The following is a 19,548-nucleotide window of genomic DNA, read 5'->3' on the forward strand; positions in this document are numbered from 1 at the left end:
ATCAGCAGTTTCTGAAATACTCAGACCAGCCCTTCTGGCACCAACAATCATGCCACGTTCAAAGGCACTCAAATCACCTTTCTTCCCCATACTGATGCTCGGTTTGAACTGCAGGAGATTGTCTTGACCATGTCTACATGCCTAAATGCACTGAGTTGCCGCCATGTGATTGGCTGATTAGAAATTAAGTCTTAACACACAGTTGGACAGGTGTACCTAATAAAGTGGCCAGTGAGTGTATATAGATACAATATGTAAAAAAAAACATTATTTTATATATATAAGTATAAATAATAAGTAAATAAGTACAAGTAATAATGTTAAAATATAATAATAGTTGAAATTATCTTTCCTCTTATGTAACATTTTTTTAATATATAGTAATCTTGCTTCTATGGTGTACTATATATTATACTTGTATGCCGTATACAAGTATAAGGGAAAACACACAATCTAATAATTACAAAATAGATAAATAAGAAAAAAACAAAGAAAATTAAAGTGCAACTAAACTTTGCTACATTATTTTAGGTTTTGCAGACCCTTAAATTCCTTGTAAATAGATAGGGGTCCAGGTTTTCAGACCCCCACGATCACTCAAAAGACTGTACAGAAGTGTGCATGAGGTGGAAGCAGAGTAAGAGAGCAATAGAAACTCTATTCACATACTCTGCACGGTGTGCAAGCGGCGGAAAGCGCATAGCACCACTGCCATGCACCGCCTGTGACTGGCACGCCTCTGATTGGCCGGCGGCATGTATTGAGATGCAGTGAGCCAGCGGGTCTCGGCACCACAACACATTTGAGATGACTGTGTGTATTCGGACGCATACCCAGCTGGAATTGCTTCTGGATTTAGCAGGCCCCTCTTCAGCACAAGCCAGGTTTTGGTCGAAGAGTGGCAGGGAGAAGTAGGGAGGAGTCGTAAACTGCAAGTGCACAGATATGCACAATGATGCACTTGCAAACCTAATTTGCATATGAATAAAATAAAACATATTTTGACATAACGGCAGAGTGGATGGCACTGTAATAGGCATTTTTTTCATGATGCTTTATTCTGCATTAGCACTACCTTTACTGGGGCAAGGGGGGGTGTAACCATAGTAGTGCACATTTAATAAGAAGCATCAACATGATTATCACTGCTCATATGGAATAATATTTTAAAAGGCTTGTCAATGACTTAACAGTTGATGAGCTCTCAATAGTACAAGTCATGGGTATGAGATCGGTCTGGCTACGACATCCAGCTGTCCCACTGATCAGCTGAAAACAGCTGGGAAAGTCTAAAGAAATCAGCCACGATATCAGTAAGAGAACTGTGGTCTGGAATAAGTCTGGCTCATCCTTGGGTACAATTTCAAGATACCGGAAGGTGCCTCGTTCATCTGTACAAACAATTATACGCAAGTACAAGCAAGATGGGAATGTCCAGCCATCATACCACTCAGGAAGAAGACAGGTTCTGTGTCCCAGAGATGAATGTGCTTTGGTCTGACATGTGCATATTAACCCAAGGACAAAAGCAAAAGACCTTCTGAAGATGATGCTAGAAGCTGGTGAGTTTGTGTCAATATCTACAGTGAAACGAGTACTGTATCAACATGGGCTGAAATACCACTATGCAAGGAAGAAGTCATTACTCCAAATGAAAATAAAAAACGCCAGACTAATGTTTGCAAATGCACACAGGAACAACGACCTTAATTTTTGGAGACATGTCCTGTGGTCTCATGAAATTAAATTGAACTTTTTGGGCTAAATGACCATGGATAAGTTTGGAGGAAAAAGGGAGACGCCTGGAAGCCTAAGAACACCATCCCAACTGTGAAACACGGAGATGACAGCATCATGTTGTGGGGTTGTTTTGCTGCAGGAGGGGCTGGTGCACTTCACAAAATAGATGGCATCATGAGAAAAGAAGATTATGTGGCAATACTGAAGCAACATCTCAAGACATCAGCCATGAAGTTTAAAGCTTGGGCGGAAATGGGTCTTTCAAATGGACAATGACCCGAAGCATTCTGCTAAAATTGTAACAAAGTGGCTTAAAGATCACAAAGTCAATGTTTTGGAGTGGCCATCACAGAGCCCTGATCTCAATCATATTGAAAATTTATGGGTAAAGATGAAAAGGCCAGAGCAAGCAAGACGACCTACAAACCTGGATCAGTTACACCAGTTTTGTCAGGAGGAATGGGCCCAGATTTTGACCAACTATTGTGAGAAGCTTGTGGAAGGATATTCTAAATGTATGACCCAAGTCATTCAGTTTAAGGGCAATGGTACCAAATACTAATGAAATGTATGGAAACTTTTGACTTTGCAGTAAGTAATAAAAATGCCTTAAAACATTTTCTCTCTCTCTCATTATTCTGGCATTTGGCAAATATTAATAATTATGGTAATTCTACTTGACCTAAAATGGGAAAGGTTTATTCTGATTTCATGTCAGATATTGAGAAAGACCTACAGGAGTGTCTTTTTATATAGTGCACAGGTGCTTCTCACAAAATTAGAATATCATCAAAAAGTTAATTTATTTCAGTTCTTCAATACAAAAAGTGAAACTCACATATTATATAGAGCCATTACAGAGTGATCTGTTTCGCGTGTTTATTTCTGTTAATGTTGATGATTATGGCTTACAGCCAATGAAAACCCAAAAGTCATTATCCCAGTAAATTAGAATACTTTATAACATCAGCTTGAAAAATGATTTTAAAATCCACAATGTTGGCCTACTGAAATGTACGTTCAGTAAATGCACTCAATACTTGGTCGGGCTCCGTTTGCATCAATTACTGCATCAATATGGCGTGGTATGGAGGCGATCAGCCTGTGGCACTGCTGAGGGGTTATGGAAACCCAGGTTGCTTTGATAGCAGCCTCCAGCTCGTCTGCATTGTTGAGTCTGGTGTCTCTCATCTTCCTATTTACAATACCCCATAGATTCTGTGAAGTTTCCACAGTGATGCTTTGGGGAGCCATGTCATCTGCTGGTGTAGGTCCACTGTGTTTTATGAAGACCAAAGTCAGCGCAGCCGTCTACCAGGCAATTTTAGAGCGCTTCATGCTTCCCTCTGCCGACAAGCTTTTTGAAGAAGGAAATTTCATTCTCCAGCAGGACTTGGCACCTGTCCACACTGCCAAAAGTACCAATACCTGGTGTAAAAACAACAGTATCAGTGTGCTTGATTGGCAGCAAACTCACCTGACCTTAACCCCATAGAGAATCTATGGGGTATTGTCAAGAGGAAGATGAGAGACACCAGATCCAACAATGCAGACGAGCTGGAGGCTGCTATCAAAGCAACCTGGGCTTCCATAACACCTCAGTAGTGCCACAGGCTGATAGCCACCATGCCACGCCGCATTGATGCAGTAACTGATGCAAAAGCCCTGACCAAGTATTGACTGCGTTTACTGTACTGTACATTAGTGATGAATGAGTGTGCTTGTTACTCGAGTTTTCCGAGTATCTTGGGCGTCCTTGCAGATTATGTTTGTGTCTCCACAGCTGCATGATTTGCTGCTGCTAGATAACCTGAACACATGCAGGGATAGCCTGTTCGTTAGGGAACCCCACATGTATTCAGGCTGCCTAGCAGCCTCAAATCATGCAGATGTGGAGACACAAACATAATCTACGAACACGCCCAAGACACTTGGAGAACACCCGACCATGATCGGAAAACTCGAGTAACGAGCACACTCGCTCATCACTACTGTACATACATTTCAATATTACGGATTTTAAAATCATTTTTCAGGCTGGTGTTATTCTAATTATTCTAAGTATTCTAATTTACTGAGATAATTTTGTGAGATGCACCTGTATGTAAACTTCTGGCTTCAACTGTAGTAGACCAGGGCATCAGCGGACACTTATCATTGGACCCAGGGAGTGTAAGTAAAGATCAGTTTTTTACACAAAACTGACCAATGGGAACATTTGGTTAAAAAGGGACAACCCTTTTGAAAAGAGGGGAGTTGTTAAAATGTACAATCATCTTGAAAAAAAACACAATTTCCATGTTTCACTTACTTTGAATCGCTGGTGAAAAGCTTCTTAGTACTTGGAAGGTCGGACTGATATCAGTGCACACGCCTGTAGCATAGTAAGTCTTTCCACACTGCTGGGCCCATAAGGGGCCACATGTCTGCCAAGAAGAAACAGAAATATGCTGCATGGTCACTGCTGCTGAAATTAATAAAAAATCAGTAGAATATGCCAGAGAAGTCTGATCGATGCCGATCCCACTTCTGAGGCCCACCATTCGGCCTCATTCATATATCCATTTTTCATTTATGTGTTCTCTCCATGTTTTTAACAGATTGATATATTATAGACTAGTGCATACATCTAACTGTTCACTACAGATGAGAAAAACTTTTGAAATTCAAGTTCACTGGCTTTACTCAATTTCTCCCCAAAACGTAATTTGTGGCAAATAACTTTGAGCAAATCTCAAATTACTTGGAAAATACATGTAGGTGAGAGAAGAAAAGGACCCCATTAAGCATAAAAGCTTGGACGCTACAGGAAAAAGAGAAAGGTCCCCACTGACCATAAGAGCTTAAAATCTACAGGAGAGAAGAGGACCAGTGTGAAGGATAGAGAGAGAGGAAGTGAGTAGAAGGAAAGGAGAGGAAGGGAGAGAGAGAGAGGTCCCAGCTGACCATAAGAGCGTACAATCTACAAGAGGACAAGATTGAAGAAGAGAGAGAGAGAAGGGAGTGGAAGAAAAAGAGAGGAAGAAAGAGAGAGAGAGGACCCCACTGAACAGAAGAGCTTACTCTCAACCGGAGAGAGGGAGGACCCTGCTGACCATAAGAGTTTACAATCTACAGGAGCGAGAGAGGACAAGATTGAGGAAGAGAGAGAGAAGAGAGTTGAAGAAAAAGAGAGGAAGAAAAAGAGAGAGAGCATACCCAATGACCATGTGAGCTTATACTCTATAGGAGAGAGGACCCCACTGAACTTAAGAGCTTACTCTCTACTACCGAGAGAGGACCCTGCTGACCATAAGAGTTTACCCTCTACAGGAGAGAGGGGACCCTGAAGGCCATAAGAGCTTACACTACAGTAGAGCTCCTCAACCTTTTGGACCTTGAGAGCCATATTCAGCTCTGAGAGAGGGTCGTGAGCCACTTTCAGCTCTGAGAGAGGGTTGCAAGCTACATCCAACTCCTGCCCCGCTCAAAGTAGTGACACCCAGAGCCCCCCATTACCGGTATAATGACAGCCAAAGCTTTTCCACTGAAATCTCACCAATGCAGTATGCCAAGCTCCAGCGTTTCCTATCTTACCCCCATTCAGATCTGCTCTACTGTAAGGCTATTTGCACACGTTGCGGATTTGGATGTGCGCTACACTGCGGAATTGCATCAAATCCGCAGTGTAGTGCACATCCAATGTTTGTCAATGGTAAATTAAGAATTGCTGTGCACATGCTGTGGAAAAATCCGTGCAGATTTACAGCGTTTTTTTCACCGCAGCATGTCAATTCTTTTTGCGGATCCGCAGCAGCGTTTTCCAGTCTGGCACATAACAATCATACCCAGTGATTCTGGAGATGGAAATGACTCTGCTGTACAGACTATGCTCCACTGAGAGCCATTGATCTATGATGACGGTGGTACTGACCACCACTAGACATTCACTCGCTCTCTGATGCTTCAGCAGTGTGGGAAATGGTGCTTTTACACTTGCCGTGTTTTTGCAGGCCGTTTTTGCGGCCACAGTAGATTTCTAAGGGGCCACAAAAACAGCCCGCAAAAATACATTGGAGCGCCGTGTCCTGTATGGCCATGAGGGCCGTATATACGGCCGTGAAAAAATATCGAGCTTGCTCAATATTTTTCACGGCTCACGGACACGATCTCCATTTAAATCAATGGTAACGCAAAAACAACGGTGGGCTGTTTTTGCGATACACTGTATTTGCAGATGGACGTTTTTTCCCCTGCAATTTGTTACAGCAGGGAAAAACGGCGATAGGAGAAGTTTTTTGTGGCCCCTTTTTGTGGGAGACTGCAAAAATCACAGCAATACGGCCTGCAAAAAACCCGGCATGTGTGAAAGTAGCCTAAGGTGTTTTTTTTTTTGTTTTTTTTAATCGGAGGGTTGAAAATCAAACTGTTTGAATTTGCATGAAATCGCATATTCCAGGAAATTGAACTCAAACTCGATCCTCCGCGGATATAGCTATATCTTCTCATCTCTACTATTCATATTTCTGTGGGCAGGTTACGGATCTACTGAGACTTGTACAGGGCCGGCCCGAGAGATTACGGCGCCCTAGGCGAAACTATTTTGTTGCGCCCCTACTATTCTTGGATGTAGATGAAAACTTGGGATATAAATTTAGGAGCAAAATAAACCACAACAACAATGATTAATTAACTCTCTCCTAACTCTTTAATCTTCTGAGAAGTTGTATAGGACAAATATATGCAAAGTAATCAATAACACAAAACAAAAATGACCATAGGTAATTAAAATTTTTGTTTCCTTGCCTTTTTTTTTTTTAAAAGGATGACACTAAGTCACCGAGATTAATTTGTTTAGCAACTTCAGATTCTATCGAAATTGTTGCCAACCGAACCAACCTCTCTTGCGTCATATTTACCCTTAAATATGTACACTTTTCTTTCCATCCCTAAAACTTTTTGCCTTTTGAAAAGATTTTTTATAATTTTTTCTATTTTTTCTCTGGCGCCCCCTTTGGGTCGGCGCCCTAGGCGGCTGCCTAGTTCGCCTATACGTTCGGGCCGGCCCTGGACTTGTACGTTCTTGATCAGAGTCACAGACCAAAATTATCCATACAAGTGTATGGGTCTGTAAGAATCACGGACAACATACACTGCCATCCGTGTGCGATACGAGTGCTGTCTGCTTTTTCCCATTGTAATGGATAAGAGACACTAGGCAATTTATTTATTTTTTAGTAAGAGAAAATCACTGATGAAAAACTGATGGTAAAAGCTGACACTGACTGAACACTGGTGAAAAGCGAACCGTTGTTTGGTGTAGGATAAAGATCATTGACGTCTGAATGAGGCTGTATGCCGAGAACAGGGGTCCCACAACCCCTTTTCTGCCGACATCATCAGCTCTGTAAAAGTGAATCGAGAGAGCTAGGACTCTTTTGGATCAATGACCTGAAGTTTATGACATCTATTGTCCTGAGTTGCTGACTACAATGTCAAATATATTTAGCACCGTGGAAACTTTCCTGGGGCGCCCATTTAAAATCTCGGAATATATATCATATAAGATGGTGCTTTAGTTTGACATACCAGAAATCCACCTGTCTCTTCATTCCTTATCAATGTCAACCCAAGGTTCATCTCGTCCTTTACCTCCGTAACATTTGGTATCACAGTTGCACCTACGAGGAAAATAACTGTTAGGCTACATGCACACTGAACAATTTTGCTGAGTTTTTGAGGTGGATTGATTTGGAGAGTCTCTACTCCATTTCTGCTCCAAAAGCCCTCTAAAAAAACTCATTGTGTACATAACCTTACAAGAAAACTACTAACATGTGTGTGTAGACTGTGGCAGAGTCAGCAGAGTCATTTCATTATTAGTGGGTGGCAAAGTGAAACAGGTAATCCCATCTTACAAAGTTCTAGGATATGCCATCACCTTATGATTATTTCATGAACGCACTCATGCTGAAGTTTGCTCTCTGCACAGCGGCACTTCCAGCCTCCGTGCTGTGCAGGGAACTGCAGTGCGGTTCCATTCGCACAAAACGTAGAAGGATATATTACGAAAGATATTAAAAATGGGGATGCAAATAGTCACTGTCCTTACCACAAACTTTGCACAAATCAATATTATATGCAAATATGACAAACTTTGCAATACATCTGACCAGTTAAATATGCCTTTTTCTTTAATAAAAAAAAAACAATTTTATCTCTTCCCTCCACCTTCTCAACTAATCATTTACTTTATAAACTGGCCAAAACTGTCTTGTTCACCACAAGATGAATTGCCATCTCACTGGTGTATCAGATTATAGATCCTAATAATTTTTATGCAAAGAGGAGCAAAGAGAATCACAGGCAGAGAATCATAAAGGAATGACTTTTTGCAGCTTTCTAGTAAGTGTTTTATCTCACTGCAGAGCTGGGTTCACAGCTACATTGCTCAATACTGCTGCATAATGTCCTTCATGCTGCTGATTCCGAACATTTGCGACAGAGAAAGGAGAGAAAAATCTTTCATGTCTGTGTGCTGTGTATGTGAGACAGCTAGTGTCTTCCCTACCAGCACTGAAACAGCTGAAAACTAAAGATCATGCTTGCAAAGGTGAAAACTGTTGAAATTTTCAGAATTCATGTCAAATACTGGTAAAAAAAAATGTTATCCCTCATGTATACATGCTCAACTGCTTACGCTGAAAAGTCACCTTACGCTACAACTGCACTTTATCATTAACGGGAATTTGTCATTCAAAAAACACTATTAACCTACAGATACGGGGTTAATCTGTATGTTAAATTGAATCTGTCAGCAGGTTTTTGCTATGTAATCTAGAGACAGCATAAGGTAGGGGCTAAAACATAGATTTCAGCCGTGCTTCTCTTAACAAGCTCCATGGTATTGTTTGCTTGCAATGATTATTTTAGTACCAGGAGTTTCTCATTGCTGGGACACAGCAGCGTGTGCATGCTAGTCCGACACGCCCCCTCCTGTGATAGGTACCTCACTGTCTATGGACATTGTATATACAGAGCGTGTGGGTGGGGTTAGCTTCTTCAGCTCTGCTGTATTGCTAAATCTAAAAGCTCTGATTGCATCAGAACGGCTGTTCCCAGTAATCTAAGTGATGCATCATTAGATTCAGGGCCTCTATGTGTACATCATGCTGCTCTCATATGAGGTAGCAAAAACCTGCTGACAGATTTCCATTAGTAGCCGGGTGGCTGCCTTACTGAAAGCCGACTATAGCAGGAAATGAACTCCCAGCAGCTCCGGGCTTTCAGTCAGAGGCGCAGCTTCAGTCACAGCTCAATACATAGTGAGCGGCGGGTGTAACCACGCCCTGACTGACAGTGATTTGGTTTTATGATGATAAGCACTTACTTGGCAGGTTCATCTTCTCACACCTTGTTTGTGAGTTAAGATTACATTTATAGACATCTCCCGTCCTGTTCTTGGGATATCCGCTCCAGGGAGAGCTCACCAATAACCTACAGAAAGCGACATGTGCCAGATTCAAAATACGTTTTTTCATTTTTAATAAAAGTCCGGATGTTACAATGCAGTACTATACATACTCGCGAGCCCCTTCAGGACACAGCTGTTTTGACCTCCGAGGAGTCAGAATTTTTTTTTTCTACATTCTTTCTTCTGGACAAGTAGCATCTTTTAATTGCAATATTGTGGGCCACATAATTTGCTGACAAATATTTGGCATTTTTTGGGGGGGTGGGGAAGGCAGCAATTTCGCAAGCTTCCATTCTTATTTCTTGTTTAATACAGTTTGTTTTCATGGCATTATAAGTGTCTTTTTATAGTTTGTATTTTACAAGCAAATCGAGCGACGCTGGACACGTCTAGTCGGAATGTGGCCAGAAGTATGTAAATTCCATATTTGCATTCACATGACCGCCTGGCATCGGTGAATCCTGACAGCACATACGTGCGCACTGTGAGGATTCACAAGTCTGCAGTCACAAATAGTGACTGAAGACGTTCGTGCCCATCCTGGGAAACCCTTTAAGCAATAACTCGAAATAAACACTTTCTGCATGACTGTATCAGTCTCTGACTTTGTTTTGGAGAAATTTGAGCCCATTCTTCTTTTCAATTTTGCTTAAATGGGTTGTCCATTGAAGATATTTGTAAATGTAGATTTGCTCGTCTGCTTGGGATCACTGTCTGGTTTCATGACACAGTTGTGGCCAAGTTTTAGTTTTTGGATAAATGGTCTCATATTTGGATCTAGAATATTTTTGGATACAAAGGCGCTCATGGTCAACACAAGTTTACAGGTCCTGTAGCAAAAAAACAAGCTCCAATCCTCATCCCTCCACCGCCCTGCAGGAGAGCTGGTAAGAGAAGTTTTATGCTGATATACTACAGTTGTGGCCAAAAGTATTGACACCCCTGCAATTCTGTCAGATAATATTCAGTTTCTTCCTGAAAATGATTGCAAACACAAATTCTTTGGTATTATTATCTTCATTTAATTTGTCTTAAATGAAAAAACACAAAAAGCAAAACATTGATCATTTCACACAAAACTCCAAAAATGGGCCAGACAAAAGTATTGGCACCCTCAGCCTAATACTTGGTTGCACAACCTTTAGCCAAAATAACTGCGACCAACCGCTTCCGGTAACGATCAATGAGTTTCTTACAATGCTCTGCTGGAATTTTAGACCATTCTTCTTTGGCAAACTGCTCCAGGTCCATGATATTTGAAGGGTGCCTTCTCCAAACTGCCATTTTTAGATATCTCCACAGGTGTTCTATGGGATTCAGGTCTGGACTCATTGCTGGCCACCTTAGAAGTCTCCAGTGCTTTCTCTCAAACCATTTTCTAGTGCTTTTTGAAGTGTGTTTTGGGTCATTGTCCTGCTGGAAGACCCATGACCTCTGAGGGAGACCCAGCTTTCTCACACTGGGCCCTACATTATGCTGCAAAATGTGTTGGTAGTCTTCAGACTTCATAATGCCATGCACACGGTCAAGCAGTCCAGTGCCAGAGGCAGCAAAGCAACCCCAAAACATCAGGGAACCTCCGCCATGTTTGACTGTAGGGACCGTGTTCTTTTCTTTGAATGCCTCTTTTTTTCTCCTGTAAACTCTATGTTGATGCCTTTGCCCAAAAAGCTCTACTTTTGTCTCATCTGACCAGAGAACATTCTTCCAAAACGTTTTAGGCTTTTTCAGGTAAGTTTTGGCAAACTCCAGCTTTTTTATGTCTCGGGGTAAGATGTGGGGTCTTCCTGGGTCTCCTACCATACAGTCCCTTTTCATTCAGACGCCAACGGATAGTACGGGTTGACACTGTTGTACCCTCGGATTGCAGGGCAGCTTGAACTTGTTTGGATGTTAGTCGAGGTTCTTTATCCAACATCCGCACAATCTTGCGTTGAAATCTCTTGTCAATTTTTCTTTTCCGTCCACATCTAGGGAGGTTAGCCACAGTGCCATGGGCTTTAAACTTCTTGATGACAATGCGCACGGTAGACACAGGAACATTCAGGTCTTTGGAGATGGACTTGTAGCCTTGAGATTGCTCATGCTTCCTCACAATTTGGTTTCTCAAGTCCTCAGACAGTTCTTTGGTCTTCTTTCTTTTCTCCATGCTCAATGTGGTACACACAAGGACACAGGACAGAGGTTGACTCAACTTTAATCCATGTCAACTGGCTGCAAGTGTGATTTAGTTATTGCCAACACCTGTTAGGTGCCACAGGTAAGTTACAGGTGCTGTTAATTATACAAATTAGAGAAGCATCACATGATTTTTCGAACAGTGCCAATACTTTTGTCCACCCTCTTTTTTATGTTTGGTGTGGAATTATATCCAATTTGGCTTTAGGACAATTCTTTCTGTGTTTTTTCATTTAAGACAAATTAAATGAAGATAATAATAACAAAGAATTTGTGTTTGCAATCATTTTCAGGAAGAAACTGAGTATTATCTGACAGAATTGCAGGGGTGTCAATACTTTTGGCCACAACTGTATTTGTTTTGTGCCCATGGAGGTGCAAGGCCATTATGGCTAATCTTCTCCATGTTAGTTTTGTCTGTCCAAAGTACATTGTTTCATAAGTCTTATAGTGTCATGCGTATGGGGCCAGACAATCTATGCCTCCGGCTCCTAGACATATACCTTTATATAAGGCAAGTTCTCAGCATGACCCTCATCACGGTCAATAGTAAAGAAGACTGCCCCCTAGTGTGATCTGTGGTGACAGTCATTTTTTCCCTTCTTTTTATGTAAAACTCATCAATGACGGTTCTTGCTGTAATAAATTCCTTCTCTATTGCTGATCTGGCAGGAAGATTAATGTTGTCACTTCTTACCGAGGAGTCCAGATCTAATCCAGATGTACCCATTAAGGGTTATTATGGATTTCCAATGTAACCCCCACTATGCTCCCTCTAGAGACATCCGCATGTTTCCCAATAAAAAGTTCAGGATAGATAAGGTAACCCATAAAGTGCCAGCATCTAGAGATTCTCCTGACGTTTTACAGACATTTCACAAATCATCAGTAACAATAATTCTCTTAAGATATTCTCCAGGTGACTTAATGAGGTCTGTAAACGTTCTTTCAAGCTTCCCATACATACAGTCAGCTGGCGGAAACCTCAGTTCATCACTTTAGCGCCAGTGTTAAGAAAACTGTTAACAGATAAGTACATTAAAACCATCCCTGTCCCATTCTAAAAAAGCCCCCCTTTTCCAAATGCCCTTTGCACACGCTCATTAGACACTTTAATATAAAAGATATGGACAATGGTGACAATGGTGACAATATACATTGGAAATTAGATTCTATAAAGGTCTCAGTGGCCAATGTGATATCTAAGGGGTAAGGTTTCTTCTTGTGCAGAGGGAAAAGCCAAGCCTGGCATGTCAGAGTGAGGAGGCTTATAAGCCATGCATGCTCCTCTGGGAAATTAAATATGCAAATTGTCACTTCAAAAAGGAACCGAACTAGAACTCTAGTGCCGCCTAATGGAAGCAGCAATCGTAAAAGTCAGTATTGACCCTTTAATGAGACTTAATATATGACTTAGGAAAAAAAGATTTCTATTTGTTATTTTTTTATACACATTGTGATATGTAAAACTAAAATTACCCCAAAATTACATTAACGAAATTTCACTTTAAAGGTGTAGTTGTCTTCATGAAACAAACAGTTTAACAGCAATATAATATTTATTATTGTTCCAGGGAAAATAAAATGCATCTGGCCACCACTTCAAGGTAACAATAGTAACTTGCTGGGTGCGGTGCACGGACAAAGGTGTGGGCCGGTTCCCAGGATGTGGATAAGGTAAAGTGGATAATTCCAGAATTCGCAATTGAAAATGTTAAAAAATATATTCATTTGATCACACTAAATGTGTTTAACTTTTTTTCAACTGCGAATGCTGGAATTATCCACTTTAGATGGTATATGCTGCCCGATCTATGGGCCATTATTTCAGCCAGACATGTTTGAGCGTTTCGCCGGGGTCCGAGCTGCACAGGAGATTAGTCGGAGCAGCAGGTTTCGTGCAGCTTCTCAATGCCCTCTCTCCTTCAGTGATAGGACTCTGCCTATATCTGTAAGAGCGATGGTCTGTTCTGCTGCGTTCCTATCCTTGAAGACAACAATCTCGGTGTGTGCACAGTGTCATACGGTTTTACGTGTAATGTGAATAGTGATGTGCGTCTTCTGTACTGTGTATGGTAATTTATAATGTGAGGACCTCCTAGTGCAGGGTAAGCACAGGACTAGCATAGGATATAAGATAAGGACAATAGGTTTAGTCTAGATGATAGGATATAGTTAATGGATGAAACCTATCCCAGTGGGTGGGGACTAGTGTTGGTAAAAGGGGGGCACTTCCTGGTAGTAAGGAAGATAGGAAAAGTACAGTGACAAGAAAAAGTTCAGGTGCAGTGGGCTGCTAGGGTCAGCATGGGCCAGTCATTCAAAGCAATGGGAGGCCCTACTGGATCCCAAGAGGAAGTTCCTGTTACGTCCGGCGCCCAAAGTCTGACATAGTGGCTGCCGGGCAAATCGTGTCCTCTGGCATACAGTGGAAGATTGACAGTGACCCGTGTAGAAGGAGGGTTGTGGATCCCTGGTACACTGCTGAAGACAACAGGAAATCTCTGAGGCTGACGGAGTCAGTGGGCTTAGGGATAGTCCCGGACAAACGAGTAGTAGAGCTGAAGAAACGTTGCACTATGGACATAAGAACCATGAAGAGTTGTGCCCTATCCCACATGTCACCACCTGATGAACTTGAACTGATCGGCAAATGTTTGCTTGTTGCAATGAACTTGGGTGTCCCCTGAATTGGAAGGGAGCAAACGTCTGCGGCCTACAAGTGAGTGTGATGCACTCCACACCCGACAGCACACTAGGACTGGTACTGGGACACTGTTTTCCTGTAAAGTGCCAGAGTGTAACTGGACAGCTCCTCGGTCATGTCTCCCGCTCTCGACCACTTGTCAGTGTACTGAAGCAGATGGGGAGAAGTTGCCGGGGACCCACTTGTCCGACTAGACTCCCGTTTGGCTTAGTCGACTTTTAAAGTATGTTTTTCTCTGAATTGCTGCAGCGTTTAAGAGTCAATATTACATGACTGAGATCATGACGCCAGCCAGTGCCTGACAAATGCTAATCATGGATCAGGCAGCAACGATCAACTGTCAGGTTCCCTTTAATGCAATTTTCACAGTATTTTAAGCAAAGGATGTATAAACCATATTATCTGGAGCTATCAGTAGTTGAATTGTAAAGTGCCGCAGAATATGTTGGCCCTATATAAATAAAGATAATTATTATTAGTATTATTATTAAAAAAAAACAAACAATTAAATAAAATAATAGCTGCCCTCAAAGCCAAGTGTTTTTTTACTTAAAGCATTTGGGAGGCCAAAGTACAACAATTAAAGCTTGCATATTAATGGGAACCAATCCCCGTCATTGACAGACGACCACATAATACATCCTGCCTTGTATACTGGTAGATATCTACATTTAACATCCTGGGCTGGATGGGGATTGAATGTCTAAATTGTCTAAATGGTCTAAGCCCAACATTTACAAATATTCTCCAGTGACGTTCCTGAATCCCACAATCGGAACATTTGCTGTTTAAGGTTTGAAGTTTGTTTTTTTAAAAAAATCATTAATGCATTTCTTCCTAATAACCTCATACATTAAGAAAAATGTGTAAATTACTCTTTAGATTAAAAACCACAGACAGATAATGTATGTAGGATGCAGAGTTAAGAACTATAATGCTTTGAATTGGAAAAAAAAGTCTTTGGAACCCCATTTGCTTGCTAGTTTTTGACGCCACTTAAATTAAATCCAAAAGGGGGCTTTTGCTATACAATCCGAGAGCAGCATGATATAGAAACACAGAGCCTGATTCCAGTGATATGTTACTGACTGGGATGCTAGTTGTAGTTTCAGGAAAATAAGTGTTTTATCAGGAGGTGTTTATCACTAGAGTACTAGTTGTCTCATGCTGTTTAGTCCTCCCACTTTGTGTAACCCCGCCCCCACCAATGATTGGTAGCTTTCTGCCAATGTTAGGCCGAGTTCACACTTACATTTGCTAAGAGTGCGGAGGGCTGCGTACTTCCTCCCTTAAGCCCCGCCTACTTTTGCACATCTTCCCTTAAGTTCCGCCTACTTCTGCATGCGTCCTGATACCTATCTTTAACATTGGGTACACAGGGACATGCGTTGTATGCGGATGCATCCGCATGCGGCATTTTGACGTGCCCGCCGGCTGCACGGGAACGCAACATGTTGCGCTCCCGTGCAGTTGGCGGGCACGTCAAAACACCGCATGCAGATGCATCCACATACAACGCATGTCCCTACGTCCCCAACCCCATCCTGACCAGTGACGCCACGTAGGCGTCATGAAGTCTGTGCCAATCCAACCTGTGACGCCTATGTGGCATCATGGCGAGATTGTGTTCCTGCGGGTCGGGAGACCGGGGTCACTGAAATGTCACCCGACCTGCAGGTACAGGAGGACCTGTACTTGACCCCAGGGGGGGTGGCTATGAATGCTCTGATTGACTGGTGAAAGTGAAAACAGCCAATCAGAGCAATTGTAATATTTCACCAATGAAACTTGGTGAAATATTACAATCCAGCCATGGCCGATGCTGCAATATCATCGGCCATGCCTGGAGACCGCGATCTGCTGCCGCCACTGTCTAACGGCCACGATCTTCGACCACCGTCAGTATTTCCTCCCCTCCTCTCCCCCCGCCGTCCGATTCCACCCCCTCCCCCCCCGAAACCTCCGGGTGTTTGGATTAGGGTTGGGGTTGGAATTAGGGTTGAGGTTAGGGTTGGAATTAGGGTTGGGATTAGGGTTAGGATTAGGGATAGTCTGATTTTTCTCTTTATAAGTATATTGCTAAGTAAAATGCAAATTGTTCTTTTATTCTATAAACTACTGACAACATGTCTTCGAGTTTCCAAGCACTAAATTTTGTATTTATTTTCAGAAAATGAGAAATGGTCAAAAGAACAAAAAAAATGCAGTGCTTGCAGACCTCAAATAATGCCAAGAAAACAAGTTCATAATCATTTAGAAACAACAATACTAATGTTTTAACTTAGGTAGAGTTCAGAAATCAATATTTTGTGGAATAACCATGATTTTTAATCACAGCTTTCATGTGTCTTGGCATGCTTTCCACCAGTCTTTCACACTGCTTTTGGGCGACCTTATGCCACTCCTGGTACAAAATTTTAAACAGTTCTCTGTTTGATGGCTTGTGACTATCCATCTTCCTCTTTAATACATTCCAGAGGTTTTCAATGGGGTTCAAGTCTAGAGATTGAGTTGGCCACAACAGGGATTTGATGTGGTGGTCCTTCATCCACACATCCACACAGCCCTCATTAATAAAATAGTAACACACACACACACATAGTCACCAGTCTATGTAGGAGCATTAACATAATAACCTACGTATGCTGTAACAAAACAGCAACTGTAAGAAATCTGTGTGAAACGCAATATCTGTTTATTTTTTTTTTAATTTAAAAAAAATTGAGCGGGCTCCCACATAATTGTTATAACCAGCAGAGGGAAAGCCAATGGCTGACGTTAGTATTCTGGGAAGGAGCAAATAGCCATAAAGGTTCCCAGGCTATTAATATCAGCGCACAGCTGTTTGCTTAGCCTTTACTGGCTAGTTTACAGGGGAACCCCAGAAAAAAATTGACATGGGATTCCCCTATAAAATTGAACCAGCATAGGCTAGGCAGATAGCTGCAGCTAGACAGACAGCTGCAGGCTGATATTAATAGCCTGGGAAGTGGCCATGTATATTGGCACACCCACAGGCTAAAAACATCAGCTCTCAGCTGCCCCAGAAATGGTGCAGCTTAGAGATGCACCAATTTTGGCACTTAGCCTCGCTCTTCCCACTTGCACTATAGCAGTGGCAAGTGGGGTTCATATTTGTGGGGTTGAGGTCACCTTTTTATATTCAGGTGACATCAAGCCCACAGTTAGTAATGGAGAGGCATCTGTAGGAAACCTATCCATTACTAATCCTTTAATTGTATGCTAAAAAAGAGACACAGCTAAAATAAAGTCCTTTACTTGAAATAATGACACCAACTGCTTTAACCCCTTCACCCCCAAGGGTGGTTTGCACGTTTATGACTGGGCCAATTTTTACAATTCTGACCACTGTACCTTTATGAGGTCATAACTCTGGAACGCTTCCATGGATCCCGGTGATTCTGACATTTTTTTCTCGTGACATATTGTACTTCATGTTAGTGGTAAAATTTCATTCAAATAACTTGCGTTTATTTGTGAGAAAAACGGAAATTTGGCGAAAATTTCGCAATTTTCCAACTTTGAATTTTTATGCCCTTAAATCACAGAGATACGGCACACAAAAAACTTGATAACTAACATTTCCCACATGTTTACTTTACATCAGCACAATTTTGGAACCAAAATTTTTTTTTGTTAGGAAGTTATAAGGGTTAAAAGTTGACCAGCGATTTCTAATTTTTACAACACCATTTTATTTTTAGGACCACATCACATTTGAAGCCACTTTGAGGGGTCTATATGATAGAAAATACCCAAAAGTGACACCATTCAAAAAACTGCACCCCTTAAGGTGCTCAAAACCACATTCAAGAAGTTTATTAACCCTTTAGGTGCGTCACAGGAATTTTTTTTAATATTTAAAAAAAAAATGAACATCTAACTTTTTTTCACAAAAAAAATAATTCAGGTTCAATTTTTTTTATTTTACCAAGGGTAACAGGAGAAATTGGACTGCAAAGGTTATTGTGCAATTTGTCCTGAGTACGCTGATACCTGATATGTGGGGGGGAACGACGCATGGCAGAGCTCAGAATGGAAGGAGCGCCGTTTGACTTTTTCAATGCAAAATTGGCTGGAATTCAGATCGGACGCCATGTCACGTTTGGAGAGTCCCTGATGTACCTAAACAGTGGAAACCCCCTACAAGTGACCCCATTTTGGAAACTAGGCCTCCCAAGGAACTTATCTAGATATGTGGTGAGAACTTTGAACCCACAAGGGCTTTACAGAAGTTTATAACGTACAGCGGTACAATTAAAAAATCATATTTTTTCCACAAAAATGATCTTTTCACCCCAATTTTTATTTTCCCAAGGGTAACAGGACCCTAAAAGTTATTGTGCAATTTGTCCTGAGTATGCTGATACCCCACATGTGGGGGTAAACCACTATTTGGGCACATGGCAGAGCTCGGAAGGGAAGCAGCGCCATTTGACGTTTTTGGCTGGAATTGAGATCGGACACCATGTCGCGATTGGAAAACCCCTGATGTACCAAAACAGTGGAAACCCCCCACAAATGACACCATTTTGAAAACTAGACCTCCTAAGTAACTTATCTAGATGTGTGGTGAGAACTTTGAACCCCCAAGGGCTTCACAGAAGTTTATAACGCCCGGGCGTGAAAATAAAAAATTCGTATTTTTTCCACAAACATGATCTTTTAGTCACCATTTTTTTATTTTCCCAAGGGCACCAGGAGAAATTGGACCCCAAATGTTGTTGTCCAATTTGTCCTGAGTATGCTGATACCCCATATGTGGGAGAAAACTACTGTATGGGCACACGTTGGGGCTCGGAACGGAAGTAGTGACGTTTTGGAATGCAGACTTTGATGGAATGGTCTGCGGGTGTCATGTTGCCTTTGGCGAGCCCCTAATGTACCTAAACAGTGGAAACCCCCCACAAATGACCCCTTTTGGGAAACGAGACCCCCTAAGGAACTTATCTAGATGTGTGGTGAGCACTTTGAACCCCCAAGGGCTTCACAGAAGTTTATAATGCCCGGGCATGAAAATAAAAAAAATCGTATTTTTTCCACAAACATGATCAATTAGTCCCCAATTTTTTCATTTTCCCAAGGGTAACAGGAGAAATTGAACGCCAAAAGTTGTTGTCCAATTTGTCCTGAGTACGCTGACACCCCATATGTGGGAGAAAACTACTGTATGGACACACGTCAGGGCTCGGAAGGGAAGCAGTGACGTTTTGGAATGCAGACTTTGATGGAATGGCCTGCGGGTGTCATGTGCGTTTGGAGAGCCCCTGATGTACCTAAACTATTGAAACTCCCCACAAGTGACCCCATTTTGGACACTAGACCCCCCACGGAACTTATCTAGATGTGTGGTGAGCACTTTGAACCCCCAAGTGCTTCACAGAAGTTTATAACGCTCGGACGTGAAAATAAAAAAATCATTTTTTTCCACAAAAATGATATTTTTACC

General features: G+C 41.8%; 1 protein-coding gene across 2 annotated transcripts in view; it reads right to left on the reverse strand.

The window, feature by feature from the left end:
* The window catches only part of ITGA2 (integrin subunit alpha 2), a 192,664-nt gene that overhangs the window by 73,573 nt on the left and 99,543 nt on the right, over window positions 1–19,548 (reverse strand). For both annotated transcript variants that reach the window (XM_073583396.1, XM_073583397.1), the window contains 3 exons: window positions 9,110–9,216; window positions 7,309–7,400; window positions 4,052–4,166 (listed from right to left, as the gene is read on the reverse strand). In XM_073583396.1, the coding sequence (XP_073439497.1) occupies window positions 4,052–4,166; window positions 7,309–7,400; window positions 9,110–9,216 (314 nt within the window). The remainder of the gene's footprint in view (window positions 1–4,051; window positions 4,167–7,308; window positions 7,401–9,109; window positions 9,217–19,548) is intronic.

This window comes from Dendrobates tinctorius, unplaced genomic scaffold, assembly GCF_039654945.1.
Source record: "Dendrobates tinctorius isolate UK_male_01 unplaced genomic scaffold, ASM3965494v1 ptg000078l, whole genome shotgun sequence".
NCBI lineage: Eukaryota > Metazoa > Chordata > Amphibia > Anura > Dendrobatidae > Dendrobates > Dendrobates tinctorius.